The sequence below is a fragment of the Bos javanicus genome, chromosome X (genome assembly GCF_032452875.1).
Source record: "Bos javanicus breed banteng chromosome X, ARS-OSU_banteng_1.0, whole genome shotgun sequence".
In the NCBI taxonomy this organism is placed as follows: Eukaryota; Metazoa; Chordata; class Mammalia; order Artiodactyla; family Bovidae; genus Bos; species Bos javanicus.
In genome coordinates this window covers 107,327,675-107,344,722 of record NC_083897.1, presented here as the reverse complement: position 1 = coordinate 107,344,722, position 17,048 = coordinate 107,327,675, and the positions used below count along the sequence as shown (strand labels likewise).

At 36.8% G+C, this 17,048-nt stretch overlaps 1 protein-coding gene across 5 annotated transcripts in view; it reads right to left on the bottom strand.

Annotated features, from left to right (window-relative positions):
- Nucleotides 1–17,048, bottom strand: part of RPGR (retinitis pigmentosa GTPase regulator) — a 74,617-nt gene that overhangs the window by 12,598 nt on the left and 44,971 nt on the right. For 3 of the 5 annotated variants that reach the window (XR_009735094.1, XM_061410443.1, XM_061410445.1), the window contains 3 exons: nt 14,519–14,650; nt 13,054–13,111; nt 11,176–11,264 (listed from right to left, as the gene is read on the bottom strand). Coding sequence is in view for 4 of the 5 variants with exons in the window: in XM_061410443.1 (XP_061266427.1) it covers nt 11,176–11,264; nt 13,054–13,111; nt 14,519–14,650 (279 nt within the window). In the remaining variant the exon portion in view is untranslated. Of the gene's footprint in view, nt 1–1,547; nt 2,203–11,175; nt 11,265–13,053; nt 13,112–14,518; nt 14,651–17,048 lie in introns of those variants that run through there. The other 2 variants (XM_061410442.1, XM_061410444.1) reach the window with 1 other exon arrangement.

Genomic DNA, 17,048 nt, shown 5'->3' with positions numbered 1-17,048 from the left:
TTTTCATAGGTCAGGAGCCTGGGTACTACTTAGCTAGGTCCTCTGTTCAGGGCCTCACAAAGTTGTAATCAGGATCAGCCAGGGCTATGGTCAAATATAAGCATTAAATTCCTCTTCCAGGCTCACTGGTTGCTGGAAGAATTCAGTGTCTTGCAGTTATAGAATACATAGGACCTTCAGATCCTAGAGGCGTCTCACTTTGGCATATGACTCTATAACATGGTAGTTTGCTTCGTCAGGGCTTCCCTGGTGGCTCAGACAGTAAAGAATTAGCCTGCAACGAGGCAGACCTGGGTTCGATCCCTGGGTTGGGAAGATCCCCTGGAGAAGGGAACAGCTACTCACTCCAGTATTCTGGCCTGAAGAATTTCACGGACAGAGGAGCCTGGCAGGCTACAGTTCATGGAGTCACAGAGAGTCGAACACAACTGAGCGACTTTCACACACACACAAGGCTGCTTCTTCAAGGCCAACAGATCATCTCTACTGCTTTGAATTGCTGTGACTTTGTCCAACTCTGATATCTAGAGATTTTTTGAAAAGGCTAATTCGATTAGGTCAGGCCCACCTAGGATTATCTCTCTTTTGCTTAAAGTTAAATGATTAGGAATTTCAATTATATGTGCAAAATATTTCACCTTCTCCACATAATATAACATAAGCAATGGAGTGCTATCTCATCATAGTCACTGTTTCCCCCTGTACTCAAGGGGAAGGGATTATTCAGGGCACATATACCAGCCGGTGGGAACCTCAGGGGCCATTTTATGATATCTTGCCTATCACACTTGGCATGTCTTAGTATTATTTGTGAGTTTCAGTTCCACTTGGGTTTCTATAGCTTATATTTTTGGCAAAGTATTCTTACAATACTGTACTACAGTGGCGATAGCAAACATTTTTTATTAAATTTACTTTTAATAATATTAGAATTCTACTAAATGTAGTATGAGACTGTTTTGCAAGATTTCAAAATCAGGTCTATTCTAGACTAACATCCTTTTAGCCCTTGTGCATGAAACACAAAGATGGAGTTTATCTGTTCAAATGGAGCAATGGTCGCTGTGATTGAATAAGAAAATGTTTTAGTCAGAAGCTAGAATGGGAAAAATGAAGGCAGTTGCTCAATTTTTTTTGAGTTGCTCAAAGTAGCATCTGTGAGCATAGGAAAGCAATGTTTCTATTCTACCTGACTTACAGCTTTACCCTTCCGATTCCTTGTGGCGGAGCCAACCCTAGTTACCACTGTCAGTGCTAGAGACAGCTGAAATGAGCCGGTCAGGCTGTGTCTGGTTCTCCTAGGTTGGTGATCTGTGGCATGGTCAAACAGTGCAGATCACAGCACATAATCTGCAGTGTTTTCATGTCAAACCTCAACAGTTTCTCCACAAAGATGTCCTGTTTACACAGTTGCCCTATTTTCTTTACTCAAAGGTAAATGCATTTTATGTCTTTCAATATTTTTAAATTAATATTTTTGCCCCTGTTTTGTATACTGATACCTCCAAGTACCCCCAAATTTTATTCATATTCATCCATTTAAACAGTGGAACTGACCAGATGTAGTTTATTAAAATATGTTCATTCAAAACAATTTTCACTCAGTTTTTGAAAATTGCAAATACATTCAAAACTGTTACAGTGTCATGAGGTTACAAATATTGTCTTATGAAATTATAATAAAGTTGTTTAGCAAAACTATGAAATATTATAATTTAACTTTCACATATAAAAATATATTTTATATTGCAACACTGAACAGTTAAGGCCACAACACCTGAAGGAGAGCTGGAGATAAACATATTCTGAAATTGCTTGTCAAAACTGTCAGTATTTAAATAAACATCAAAACTGGTCATACTATTCAAACCAGATAAAACATATTATTAAGTTATATCTTTAAAAGTTTGTTATCAGAAACTTTCTTTCAGAACTCAAAAAATTTTTCAAGTATAAATTACAATGTGCTTGGTGACCATGAACACACAAACATATTCAAAGTATTGTACAAGATTTTGACCTTCTCTCCATATTGGGGGGTGAGGTATCCTGATGATTTTGCCCCATGTGGTTCTGGTTGGCATCTTTCTTATTTCTTTTAAAAGCTATTTGGTCTCCTATTGGTTTTATCTCTGGGAGTGGCTCATTATTAATCTGCACAATTTTCTGACTCATCAATGACATTCTTTTAAAGAGGAAAATCTAGGAAAAAAACACACGCAGAGAATTCACTTCAGTAAATGAAACAGTTACTTAATGGTATTTAGAGGGTATAATTTTCAGTAAGCCTTAACATTATTTCAACACATTTTTATGAGGCACCACATGGTACATTCTCAGCATCTGCCAGCCTTTTTTCTTTTACCAATTGCCATCATGATTCTTCCCTAAAACAAGACCTTTCGGTGTTTACACTTCAACACTATCAGCAGTATTGATATTTGCTATTTGTTATATGTCATTTTTCTTCAAAGAACTAATTTTACTTTGTTTTGTTGTAAGAGGAAAAAAGATGAAAACTGAGCTATTCTACAGGAGGACATACCTCCCCGTTCCTCTAGATCAGAATTGATGGCAAAATGTTAGTGCTGCCAAAAGAGTGGGAGCCCCAGGGGTCTGAGTAGGCAGTTCAACACATGGACCACAGACAGGCAGAATGCAGAGAATAGCTGAAGAGATGAAAGTACCTCATAACCCAGGGACTCCAGGTGGGCAGAAAAGACAGAAGAAGAAAAGAAACGGAGGAAATGCCTAGTGTAAAGGGAAGCAGAGGAAGAGGAGCCAGCATTGGGAACTGAGTTTTCTAGGAACAAAATCAGGATAAAGAAGGATCTGAGAAATCAGAGGACGAGAATACCAAGAAGAGAGTGGCTATCAAGGCACATGCAAGACACATCAAGGAAGATGATAACTGAAAAGTGCCAAATTATTCAAGGTCTTTGAGGATTTAGCCAGAGAGAAAACAGGATTCCTAAAGAATGGCAATCCAAATAATGGTTTTCACATGATGCCAAAACCAAAAAAGCACCTGAAGATCTCGCTTTTTCAGAAATTAAAATGGTGCTAAAAATAATAGCTCAGCCTTCTTTATGGTCCAAATCTCACATGTGTACATGACTACTGGAAAAATCATAGCTTTGACTATACAGACCTTTGTTGGCAAAGTGATATCTCTGCTTTTTAATACGCTGTCTAGGTTTGTCATAGCTTTTCCTCCAAGGAGCAAGCGTCTTTTCATTTCATAGCTATAGTCATCATCCACAGTGATTTTGGAGCCCAAGAAAATAAAGTCTATCATTGTTTGCAGACCATAAAGAAGGCTGAGTGCCAAAGAATTGATGCTTTTAAACTGTGGTGCTGGGGAAGACTCTTAAGATTCCCTGGATAGCAAGGACATCAAACCAGTCAATCCTAAAGGAAATCAACCCTAAATATTCATTTTAGGACTGATGCTTGAAGCTGAAGCTCCAATACTTTCACCACCTGATGCAAAGATCTGACTCACTGGAAAAGACCCTGATGCTGGGGAAGATTGAGGGCAGGAGAAGGCGGAAACAGAGGATGAGACGGTTGGATGGCATCACTGACTCAATGGACATGAGTTTGAGCAAACTCTGGGAGATGGTGGAGGACAGGGAAGCCTGGTGTGCTGCAGTCCATGGGGTCGCAGAATCAGACATAACTGAGTGATTGATCAACAACAACAAATAATAGCTTACCTTTAGTCTTAAAGAATGGAGGAACGAGAATGAAAAGTTCTAACCCAAAAAGTCAAGAGTCTAGAAAAAGAGTCTACGAACTAAAATGCAACAACCTCTGTTCCTGTTATTGTGTAGGAATACACATCTTGAAGAATTCTGCCACTACAAAATAACTAAGAAATGCTGAAGAAGTATACAAAATATAATTTTATAATGTGTAGGCAAGCTCACATAAAAATGAAGGGAAATTCCCATGGGCCAAAAAATGAAGAGGGAGCAGGAAGCCTCAGAGTAAGTTGAGTATTGAAATAGTATTTATTGATCTCATAACTCTTGGATTTTAATTATTTGATCTCACAAAATGTGGAGAACTAGAACTGAGACTCCTGTGTAAAGTAGGGGCCCTCTAAGGACTAGGCCTTTAATGTAAGTCTATCTACAAATATTGGAAGGTAACAAAATAACATCTCTCTCAGCTTAACAGTGTTTTCCTAATGTGAGTTTGGGGTTCACATGTACAGTAATCATGGGAAACCCTTAACTGAGACATTAACTGAAAATGGTCCTGGAACGGTAACACCAAGGGGAATTAACAGAATTTTATACAAATTCTCTATGGATCGACTTACCCCAATCTAAGCTTTAAAGCATTTCTACAAAAAGTCTTGGTTAAACATGAACTCACAATCCAAATTTCAAAGAAGGAAACAAGACACCATTAGCAAGTGACCAAAGCAACAGATTTAGACTCTGGAGGATGTCTGACACTGGAATAACTACATACAGAGAGGACTATAATAAAAAACACAAACATAAAACAAGGTATTAGTTTTTACAGTATCATATTTGAAAAAGAGTTGAAATTGAATATTTCTCTTCAAAATGTGAAAGATAACTGAAATTAAAACTCAGTAGGGAGGTTAAATAGCAGATTAGTCTTTAGATGAAAAGATAACTATGAAAAAGACAAGCCCTGAAATTTCCCAAATATCACTTAGATATAGAAAATATTAAAATGATATTTAAAAGACACAGATAACAGAATGAAAAGTTTTATTATATTTGACTTGCAAAGAGAAGAAATATTCAAAAATATAATGGATGAGAATTTTCTTAAAATGATGAATGACATGAATTTTCAGATTCAAGAGTCATAATGAATTAGAAGAAAGTTAAAGTAAAAAAAAAAAAAAAAAACCTCACATCTAGGCATCATATAGTGAAATGAAGCACATCAAAGACAATGTAAAAAGCAGCCAGAGAGAAATGACAGAGTATATGTGAAATTATCGGCCAATATACTCAAGCAAAGGTCTTAATAGCAACAATGGGAGCAGATACTAAAAGAAAATAACTGTCAATCAGCCATACTACCACTAATTTTCAAGTGAAAGAAACGAAAAAGTTAACTACAGAAAAAAATTTATGACAGTAACTTCCAAAAGATTTCTTCAGGAAGAATAAAAACAACATTACAGAAAGGACATGTGAGATGTGAAAAGGAATGGTGAATAAAGAAAGCAGTATAACAATAACGTTATTTGATTGATGAGGTTAAAAAATTAAAATACTTGATACAATAATATGTAAAATGAGAAAAAGGGGTGATAGAAAACTCTTCTAAGATCCTGGTAATATTTGGGGGAAAGGAACATTCATTAGCATTAGATTTTAGGTACTGTATATGTTAACATTTTTAAAGTCAGAATCCAGCTTATAGTCATTTTCAAGAGACGCATCTAAACTACAAATAAAAATATAAGAACGAAAATGGATATATCTGATAAAATAAAGTAGCATTTTTTTTTAGGGACAAAGAAAAACACTACCAATGGTAAGAAAATAGACTTAAACCTAATGGCATCGATAATCAGATTAAATATTAAATAAAGATTAAATATAAATGGTCTAAATACTCCACTTAAAAGGCAGAGGTTTTTAGATAAGATAAAAAAGCAGGACCCATCTATGTGCGTGCGTGCTAAGTTGCTTCAGTCATGTCTGACTCATTGCTACCCTATGGACTGTAGCCCTCCAGGCTCCTCTGTCCCATGGGATTCTCCAGGCAAGAATACTGGAGTGCACTGTCATGCCCTCTTCCAGGGGTCTTCTCAACCCAGAGATCAAACCAGCATCTCTTACGTCTACTGCACTGGCAAGTGGGTTCTTTACCACTTCTTATGTCTCCTGCATTGGCAGATGGGTTCTTTACCACTAGTGCCACTGGGGTCTAAATGCTCCAATTAAAAGGTGGAGATTTTCAGATTAAATAAAAAAGCAAGACCCATCTACATGTTGCCTAAATCAAATGTACTTCAAATGTTAAATCACAAATGGTTTAAAAGTAAAGTATGTTAAAAGATAACTCTAATTCAAAGCCATAAAGTGGCTATATAATATCAAATCAAGTAGATTTTAGAACAAAGAATATTATTAGGGATAAAGAAAGTCATTTAATGATGACGAAGGAGTCAATTCAGAAGCTGTAACAATTTTAAACATTATATAGAATACAACCAAATAACAGCTTTAAGATATATCAAGCAAAAATTAATAGAAGCACAAGGAAAAGTAGCAAACCCACAACTATAGTAAGGGATTTTAATACTTTTCTTTCAATAATAGAACAAGTAGACAAAAAATCAGGAAGGAAAGAAACTTGAACAACACTATCGACCAACTTGACCTAATTGCCATTGATAGAACACTCCTCCCAACAACAGTATTCTTCTCAACCTTCTTCTCAAATGAACATTTACCAAGATAAACCTGATTGTGGGTGATAAAACATGTCTCAATAAATTCAGAAGGAATCAATTCATACTAAGTATTCCTCCAGTCACAATGTAATTAGAAATTAATGACAAAAAGATGACTAGAAAAATCCCTTGCCTTGCTAAGACACTTCAATCGTGTCCAACTCTTTGTGACCCCATGGACTATAGCCCACCAGGCTCCTTGGTCCATGGGATTCTCCACTCAAGAACACTGGAGTGCATTGCCATTTCCTCCTCCAGGGGATCTTCGCCACCCAGGGATTGAACCTGAATCTCTTATGCCTCCTGCATTAGCAGGCAGGTTCTTTACCACTAGCACCACCTGGGAAGCCCAGAAAAATTCCTAAATACGTAGAAATTAAATAACCCATGAGTCAAAGAAGAAATCAAAAGGGAACTCAGAAAGTATTTTGAACTGGATAAAAATGAAAACACAACATAACAAGTACTTCAGGGGAACTTTACAGCACAAAAAGCCAAATAGAAAAAAGAAGAAAGGTCTCAAATCAGTGACCTCAACTTTCATGTTAAGAAAAATTCAACAAAATATTGCAAAAGGAAATTTGAAAAGACATCAATAAGAGAAATGTCATGTTCATTAATTAGGAGACTTAATATTGTTGAAATATTAATTCTCCCCAAATTTATCTATAGATTCAAAAACAATTTCAAATCAAAATCTCAGCAGGCATTTTTTTTTTCAGTCATTGACAAACTGATTGTAAAAATTCACATGCTTAAGTACAAAAGGTCTAGAATAGCCAAAATATGTCTGAAAAGGCACAAAATTGGAGGATTAACTTTCTGATTTCAAGACTTACATTAAAGCTATAGTCATCCAGACAGTGTGGTACTGGCACAAGATAAACAGATCAAAGGAACAGAATACAGAGTCTAGAAAACGGTTCATACATAAAAAATCAATTGCTTTCTGAAAAAGGTATGAAGGTAATTCAGTAGAGAAGGGATAGGCTTCTTTTTTTCAACAGATGATGCTAGAATAATTGTCCATATGCAAAAAAAAAAAAAAAAATAGAACTTCAATCCATACCTTTACCACAGTAAGAAATTAACTCAAAATGGAACACCACTCAGGAATATAAAGGAATGAACTATGATACACGCATGGATGAATCTCAAAACAGTTACCAGTGATTTGCTGAGTATGGCATGGGGATGTGGGGTGTAGACAGAGATTACAAAGAGGCACAAAGAACCGTCTGCTCATAATGGCACTGTTCACACCCTTGATTGTGATTATGCTTTCACGGGTGTATATTATGTTAAAATTAATCATACTACATACTTCAAAAATGCATAGTTCATTTTAGGTAAATTATATCTAAATAAAGCTATTTTTAAAAAGCAGGGGAGTAATTATTGGGTGGGTATGAAAGAGATCCTCTCATGTATTAAGCCTGAGAAAACTGATGCTACTGCTGCTAAGTCACTTCAGTCGTGTCCGACTCTGTGCGACCCCAGAGACGGCAGCCCACCAGGCTCCCCCATCCCTGGGATTCTCCAGGCGAGAACACTGGAGTGGGTTGCCATTTCCTTCTCCAATGCATGAAAGTGAAAAGTGAAAGGGAAGTCGCTCAGTCGTGTCTGACCCTTAGCATGGACTGCAGCCTACCAGGCTCCTCAGTCCATGGGATTTTCCAGGCAAGAGTACTGAAGTGGGGTGCCATTGCCTTCTCCGAGAAAACTGATAGCAGCAGGAAACTATAAGTGTAATTGACCTAAGATTTTCTTCACAACACAGTAAAGCTGTGTACTTGGGGCAAACGTGCTGAGTTGTGCTGCCATGGTGAATAAAGCATAGTATCAGAGAAAAGGAAGCCATCAGGAAAGGTAAGACCCCACATACATGATTTTTGGTGGAGAAATTCTCATCTCAGCTTCTTGTATTTATGGTCATGACAATTAATAAGAAATCAACTGACTGTGCACTGGTATGGGGAATTATCCAGGAATCTGCCATGTTCTAGCTAGTTTCTGAGGGACAGCAGTGGTTTTTTAACCTCTGTATATCTGAAGCTTTCAGCCTTGTGCCTGGCACATAAGAGGCCTCCAGTAAATATATGCTAAATAAATACATAAATAAACTAATTTCTGATGGGAAGGAATTATTATTAATGGCTAAGAAGCTTCCTGCTTTTTTCATTAGCTTACTTAGCTGGAAATTAAGCCAATAACACATTTTTCTTAGTGGCTAACTGTGCATCCAAATTTGCTACAATTTGGAAAAGCAGTATCTGGCAATTTCCAGATATAACAATCATCAAAAATCTCTGGCACCAATTAAAATCATGGGTCCTAACCTGGCTATCCAAAACATTTAAAATCATCAAAACAAAATTCAATGGTGAATTCTGTCTTACAGACACCAAGAGTGTAATTAGTTCTTTTCTTTTTTGTTTTTTAGATTATCTTTGGAGTGGCTGTCTAATTAAGGGAAGGGGTGTAAAATTTCAAACACATAATTATTTTGATATGAGTTAAAGCATCATTTATTTCCCAAGTTTTAAAAACAGCTTGATTTGTTTGGCTTAGATGGTATAAATAGGTTAGAGACATTGTAAATTAAAATATATCATGTGGGAAGGATTGGAAAAAATTTTCATCCAAATCATCTATTAACTTTTTAAAATATATAGAATAACAGCCTATTCTTTAAGTTCGAAGTATATTTATTACTGCTTGACTTTTAAAAATATAATTTTCATTACTTTTTGTTTCTTTTCTTTAACCAAGGTCATGTATACTTACTGAATTATATTTTTCCATTAGGTATAAATGAGAAATTAAGCAGAATCAAGTCTGAGACTGAATTCGTCAGCCTGGCACTCTGTATCCTGGCCTGGCCTCACCTTTGTCGTGTGGGCTGGCAGGGCTCCCCACTTGGCCTGCTGTTACAGGTGCCTGCCACACCATGTTCCTTCTCTGGCTCAGGCCTCCCCTGTCCCGTGTATTCAAATGCTACCATCTATCGACAATGCTGAAGACTGGAGAGCCTGAAATGTTCCCTAAACTTGACCATGTATTCTAGAATAAGCATTTTCATTTGGTCAGAGGTGTGTTTCAGTTATTTTTTTTTTTCTGCTGCTTTATTTCACGTTTCCTCTCCTTGGATTCTCATGTCTCCTGACTCCTTTACTTTTCATCCTTCTCCCTCATATCTGATTTTCTTTGCCAGACTCTCTCCCTGAGCTCTTTATAATTGAAAAAAGTTTTCACAGGAAAGCTACAAAGTGTAGTGGTGGAGTATCTGTTAAATGTTCTGTTCTACTAGACAGAAAATCTAGAAAGTCCCTAAGTCCTGATGAAATGTTCTAGCGATGCCCATTATGATTCTAAAAAGGATAATTATTCTGAAGTGTCCTTTGAGCCAGGTCAAAGACATCTTTAGGTACAGTAATCCAAACTTCTAAGATACTTTTAGAAAGATAAAAATGGTCATGAAGAAATATTAGCAAAATATAGTAATATGGATATTTGGGCTAAAATAACTGTTGACATTTCTGAAGTAATTCTGAAAGAAATTTCAGAGTGCCATATTACCCACAAAGATGGCAAAAGACAACTGTTTACTACCCTAAGGATGGCTCCTGGCTTTACCTTCATTCTTTCCTCTTTCTTACCCCCTTACATTTTACAATTCATTGTCAACCAAAAATATTTACTAAGCATTTGTCACATACCAGGAACTGTGATGTGTGCCACTAGAAAGCAAAATAGAAAATGGTTTCTGTCCCCATGGAGCTGAAGGCCAGTGGGGAGATACAGACATAAAGTAAACAAATATACAAATGACTATGTAATTGCAAACTGTGACAAACAATAAGAAGTATAAGGAAAAGGGTACTATGTAAGAGAATAATAATGAGACATAATTTATATAAGTGCTGTTGGTCACAAAAGGCCTCTGTGGAAATGACATTTAAGCTGAGACCTAAGGTTGAATAAGAATTTAACAAAGCTTTTCATTTTCTTGTCTTCCATGTTTCCTTCTAACACTTATACCTGGAAATGTGGTCTCATGATTAAATCAAGTTCTTTTTCAAGTGGAAAGGCTAATTTACTTCCAAGAAGAAGAAACGTTATCTATCAGACTTGTAAAAACTCCAAAACAAGTATCAGTCAGGAGACACTGAAGTAGCATGTTGTCTTCTAAGCACAATCATCAATTTTTTTTAATCCATCCTATTTCTTTTTACTTAGCCTTACTCTCTTCTAGATTCTCAGGATAGTATGCTACTGCTAAGTCACTTCAGTCGTGTCCGGCTTTGTGTGACCCCATAGGCAGAAGCCCACCAGGCTCCCCCATCCCTGGGATTCTCCAGGCAAGAACACTGGAGTGGGTTGCCATTTCCTTCTCCAAGTATACTCTTATAATTAAGCAATAGAGTTCTTTAATGTATCTTTTCCTGTATGATAAATCAGTATGCATGGGATGGTTGAAAGGAACATGTTATTACATTTTGGAAGAGCAACTTGAATCATAATCTTGAATCATAATGTCCAATAAGTAAATAGGCACGTTAAAAACGTGAAACATCACCTGGAATTTATCACATGTTCTTGGGCCACCAAAACTCATATTAAGGGAGTTAAATTATGCGGATCATTATATAAAAGTAGAAGAAGCAATTCAATACTTTGGCCTTAACACTAAATGAAAAATTCATTTCACTTACCTTCGATTTTTTTATGTCTTTAGTTGGTGTTGATTCATTATCTTCCAGGATTTCCGAAGAACTACTCTTTGCACGATCACACATATTTCCTATGATAGGATATATTATGAAATATTTTTTTCTAACTAATGAAAAAAAGAAAAGTCCTGCTGCTTTCTGTGAAACACTATCAACCATGAATTATGGGGTAATACTAAAGAGTAGTGGACAACTGCGTATTTCTTGAAAAGTTAAGGCAAAATTATCAGAATGACCTAATGAATGCTATAAATGTTTAGATGATCAGTACCCAAATATAGCAAAGTGAAAGTGAAGTCACTCAGTCGTGTCTGACTCTTTGCGACCCCATGGACTGTAGCCTACCAGGCTTCTCCGTCCATGGGATTTTCCAGACAAGAATACTGGAGTGGGTTACCATTTCCTTCTCCAGGGGATCTTCCTGACCCAGAGATCGAACCCAGGTCTCCTGCATTGGAGGCAGATGCTTTAACCTCTGAGCCACCAGGGAAGCCCTAACCAACGCTATAAATGTTTAGATGCTGCTGCTGCTAAGTCACTTCAGTCGTGTCCGACTCTGTGCGACCCCATAGATGGCAGCCCACCATGCTCTGCCGTCCCTGGGATTCCCCAGGCAAGAACACTCGAGTGGGTTGCCATTTCCTTCTCCAGTGCATGAAGGTGAAAAGTAAAAGTGAAGCGCTCAGTTGTATCTGACTCTTCACGACCCCATGGACTGAAGCCTACCAGGCTCCTCTGTCCATGGGATTTTCCAGGCAAGAGTACTGGAGTGGGTTGCCATTGACAACTGTAAATGTTAGGGACGATATAAAGTAAAATATAAAGTACCTTTTAAAATAATAAACTTAGTTGTAATGAAATTATCTGTACCCAAATGGACATGTTATATTTTTTGGTGTTTCAAATTAATCCATATGTTACATAGCTGAATAATGATCTTGCAAGTATACTCATGAAGCATGTGCATCCTTCTAATTTTATATGATCAACAGCCTAAATCTTTAATTTCTTTTTAACATATTAGGTTATAGGGTGTAGAATACTTAGCAATGACAAATATTTTAACATTTTGCTTAAAATATTCTAAAACTTACTATCTTTCTGCAGAAGTTAGAAGGAAAAAAGTATTAGGGGAACTATTCTTTCTTTTGCTTAAATTCAGATGAGATATGCACTACTATAGAGAGTTATTTGTAATGACATTGCAGCAAAAGCACACTGTGATGTTACGGTGTGGAAAATAATATAGGGCTCATAGAGCAAAAACACCAATGGTTTGGGTGTAGAAACTGCAGGTCTCAAGGGCAGTCACAGTCTCTTCTGTTCTGCGGCACCTGTTCTCTGACACCAGCAGCAAGGCTTGGGAAAGGATTCCTCTGAAACGCCTGTGGTACCATCAAAGACTCATGTCTAGGCTCTGGGGGAAATAACTGGATGGCCTGCTGTGGCTCTAGGCCAGCATGGACATTGGTGACAGGGTCTGGCAGTGCTCACCAGACATATAAATGGGGATCTGGGACAAATGCCCGACTTCATAGTACTGACTGAAAAAAACAAGCTGTAAAAAGGCTGTTCTAAATTACTTAACACTGACACATGAGCAGCCATGAGCAAAGGGAATATTTCCATGTAAAGAAGCTATGGTGGTGATCAATGAGAACACATAATACTGTACCACATATTTCATAGCTTATGAGGGTCATGTGACAATAAAAAGTGTACAATAGAATACATGTGTGTAAGCTATGTGCTTAGTTACACAGCACAGTATATATATATATCTGTAGGTACACATGAACGTAGTATGCTATGTATCTAGCCTTTTTAAAAGTATACTTTCGAAGTCAAATATGCTCACACCTTTTGGATTTTCATTGTATTCATGAATGGCTCGTTCCTCTCGGTTGACTTTTTCATCCTATAAACAATAAAGAAATAATACAATAAAAAACATATTTGTGCTGGGCTAGAAAACCTAGTCTTGGTTTTAAGCAGAGTTCTAGAGTCGGTCTCTAGCTAATAACATAAACGTGTGACAATTACTTCTCTTTGCTGGACTCTTACCTTAGATAATTGCTAATATCCTTCGCTAGCATAAAACTGTATGATTAACAAGAACTGTATATTCAAGAATTCTACTCAAAGAAGATTCAGGAACATTGATTGGTATATGAATTAGCTCAACATTTTGTAATGTCAAATTGGAGTTTAATGAATTCTATGCTAAATAATTTCAGGGACCACCATAGCTGGAACTCATAAATATTCCTTATAAAACAGAATTTTCCCCTTATTCTGAAAGAAAACAACAACTGCTAGAATGTATTTTTCCCTCAGTGAAAGGAGTCTTGGAAAAAGAAGGAAGTAAGGGAGAGAATGACCTCTAGAGCACAATACCATTTCGTAAGTTAAAAATACATACATACAAAACAATATATGTTTTACAAGTACATATGCAAATAAAAGGAAAGCATGTTTTAATGGTTGTCTATGTTAAGGAAAAGGGGAATGTGGAGCTCAAAGGGAATCAATTTAAATAAAGAGAGAAGAGTGTTTCATTAATGAGATGGCATGATTAACTCAGAGCTCTTTGGAACTGATCTAAAAAATGAAATGAAAATGAATCAATACAGTATCATTTGGTTTGGGTTTCTGAATTCCATACCTCTGAAATGAATCCAGAAAATGAATGATTTCAAACCTACCACCTGTCTCCTAGCAGGGTCACTAGAGGAAATCTGCCAATTGGAAGAGATTGTTTTGGCATCTCTAGCTCCACTTTCAGGATTACTTTCTTTTCCTCACGGAGGCCTCCTCCCATTCCTCCTATAAATACTTTCTCCCAGACCACATCTGTGCCGAATCAATCACAAGCTCAAACACTGCCATGAACAACTTTCATTTGTCCACGGCCATGTAAAAATACACATGTATGTGTGCATGTACACATCCCATTTCTGCCGCTAGTACTGGGCTGCTAATGTTGTGATTTTATCATTTCAAGGACCTGGTGCTGAATCTCGTGGTTAATTTCTCAAGAGTGTACTATACTGGCCCATATTCATTTCCTTTCACTCATCTGAAGAACGGAATGCTACCAAGAAGTGTGGAAAGAATGCCAGAGGGAAAAAAAGGGTGCCTGATTCATAAATCTGCCTGTTTTGTCCTACAGCATATGAACAAAGTCATTCACAGAAGTATTTCTGTTCTCCATGGACGTTGGAATCTGCCCTCTGCAGAGACCAGGAGACCTATAAGCTTTTTCTTGAGCAGGATCTCAGGATTTAAGCACATATCATCATACATTTTTAATGGCTGTCAATACCTTTTTAACAGAGTTGTCAGTGTCACTGTGATCGTCTTTAGGAACACTCTTATCGTCTCCTGTATCTTCCTTCTTGCCTTCTGTATATTTGTCTGTTTCCTCAGCCAGGTTATTTTTGAAAAGTTCATGATCCTGTGACAAAATTGATAATCAAGGAAGAGTTAAACTTTTCTTTTTTAAAAAAATAAGAGATGTGATATTGCTGTCATAAATAATTTATACCATTTCAAAGAACACACAGACTATGAATTCAAATATGAAAAGTCAAAGAAGTAAAATACTGAATAATCCATGCCCCATATCAAGTTACTATATTACCAAGGATTTTATACATGTTAGTTACTCTAGTTCAACATTTTCAATGACTAGGGTTCCCAAGTTCTTTTCTGCACCTACAGTAAGGTTAAAATAGAAAATCAAAATGCTTTCTGGGCTGTTTCAAAAGAATGCTTTTAAATATTAGAGAAGTTCAAAAGCTTTCTAGCTACTGTAGCATAACATAATCATATGTATATACTATGTTCATTTCCCAAAACATAGGGATTTAAAATCACTTCAGAAGTACAATTCACCAGTATCCAAGAGAGAGGTAACTATAATTACTTACATTCTGGGAAAAAGATAAAGGGATGCTTGGAGCTGGTGCACTGGGACGACCCAGAGGGAGGGTATGGGGAGGGAGGAGGGAGGAGGGTTCAGGATGGGGAACACAGGTATACCTGTGGCGGATTCATTTCGATATTTGGCAAAACTAATACAATATTGTAAAGTTTAAAAATAAAATAAAATTTAAAAAAAAACATAAAGGGACATAGGCAGTTTAAGTGGTTTGCTCTTGGCTATTTGAAGCAGATGGAAAACCAAACAGAGGCAGAACTTTGTCCATCTGGCTCCTGTCCAGTTAATCTAAATTATAAAATAACCTGTCTATGGATTTGGTAGACTGATAATAAATCATGTAATGCTCGTTAAAGGCAGAAAATATTAGTTTTACCCTTTATTCTATATTGATTATATATTTTTTGCCATTTCATGTTTTGGGTGGGAAACTGCTTATTTATTGTCATTAAGAGACTGGAGTCTTTATTGGACATTTTTACCTACGCTTTTCATTTATGCACTTCACTAAAGGCACAATGGCCCCTAAAACAGGTGACACAGTAAGTAATCTGTGCCATTCACTCCTTTGAGGACTGTTTTTACAAAGTTCACCTTAGCCATATTTGCCTGAGACCATATAGGTCCTTTATATCCCTTCAACACTGTAACTAGCAGCTCATGGTCACCTTCCTAGTGGCTATTTGGCTAAGGAGAAGCCTGATACCCAACAGAATCTTATTGGGTGGTTAGAAAAGAATGTCTCTAATAATTAACTCACCTTTTTTTTTTCCTGGAAAAAAGTATTAATTGTGAGAGTTCAAGCTAGGGAAAGAATGTATTTCACACCTCAGTAACACATGTAAGTGGCATCCTCAGGCCAGTAGCACTAAGGGTATGGCCTGATAGCACTCCCACTGAGGACAAGCAATCCAGAAGTGAAGCCTTGAGATTGTAAGAAAGAGTTTCAGAAGTTACTGTGGGAGGCCTTAATTTCGGTTAATCAAGGTCATGAGGTAGTGCATTCAGGAGGGGAATACAGGAGAAGGCAACAGGGTAGAGAGTTACACTGAAGGATGTGCTACATGTTTAGGTTGGGTAGGGTTCGTGACAAGGTAGCTACCCTTTACCAAGGACTCCCTAAAGCTTTCTTTTTCTTCTGCATGCTTTTCCCTCTAAGTGACTTACATATTATGGCTAGCCAAATGCACGTGACAGTAAATAAAATAATCAGAGATCACTTCACCTTGGAAGAGAATGGGAAACAAGTTTACTAGAGTTAAGACTTAGGTCTGATAAGTAGATGTATTTATAAATGTACATTATCTGAAGGCCAACTAGAAAGGAACAGAGCTCTTGAGACAGAGAACTTCAGACTCTGCCCACTTATCTCCCAGAGGGAGGGGCAGTGAGCTCTATCCCATCAAAGTCCTCATTTCTTGGACAGTTTGGATAATCTAGGAGCTGTGTCAATTGTAACTGTGCTAGTCTACTAAGGTATTAATGTAGCCATAGGATATCATGCTATTATGAAAAGAAACATGGAGCTTTACCTGATTTTAGAAGCAAGACATCTTGCTTTTTTTTTATAATAAACTATTGGGTTGGCCAAAAGGTTCTTTTTCTTCCCCATAAGATGGCTCTAGTAGCATTTAGTTGTCTTTAACTTCATTCAAAACAATTTTGTTAGATTGTATTGTGATGGCTGTCGTATCAGCACACATTAAAAAACTTATCAAAATTGGTGAATTTTTGTGTAGCCATTTTGATATTGAAGATGGAAGGAAAAAGCAACATATTATGCTGTATTATTTCAAGAAAGGTAAAAATACAACAAAAATGTAAAAAAAAAAAAAAAAAAAAGATTTGTGCAATGTATGGAGAAGGTATGGAGAAGTGTATGGAGAAATGATTGATTATTGAGTGTGTCAAA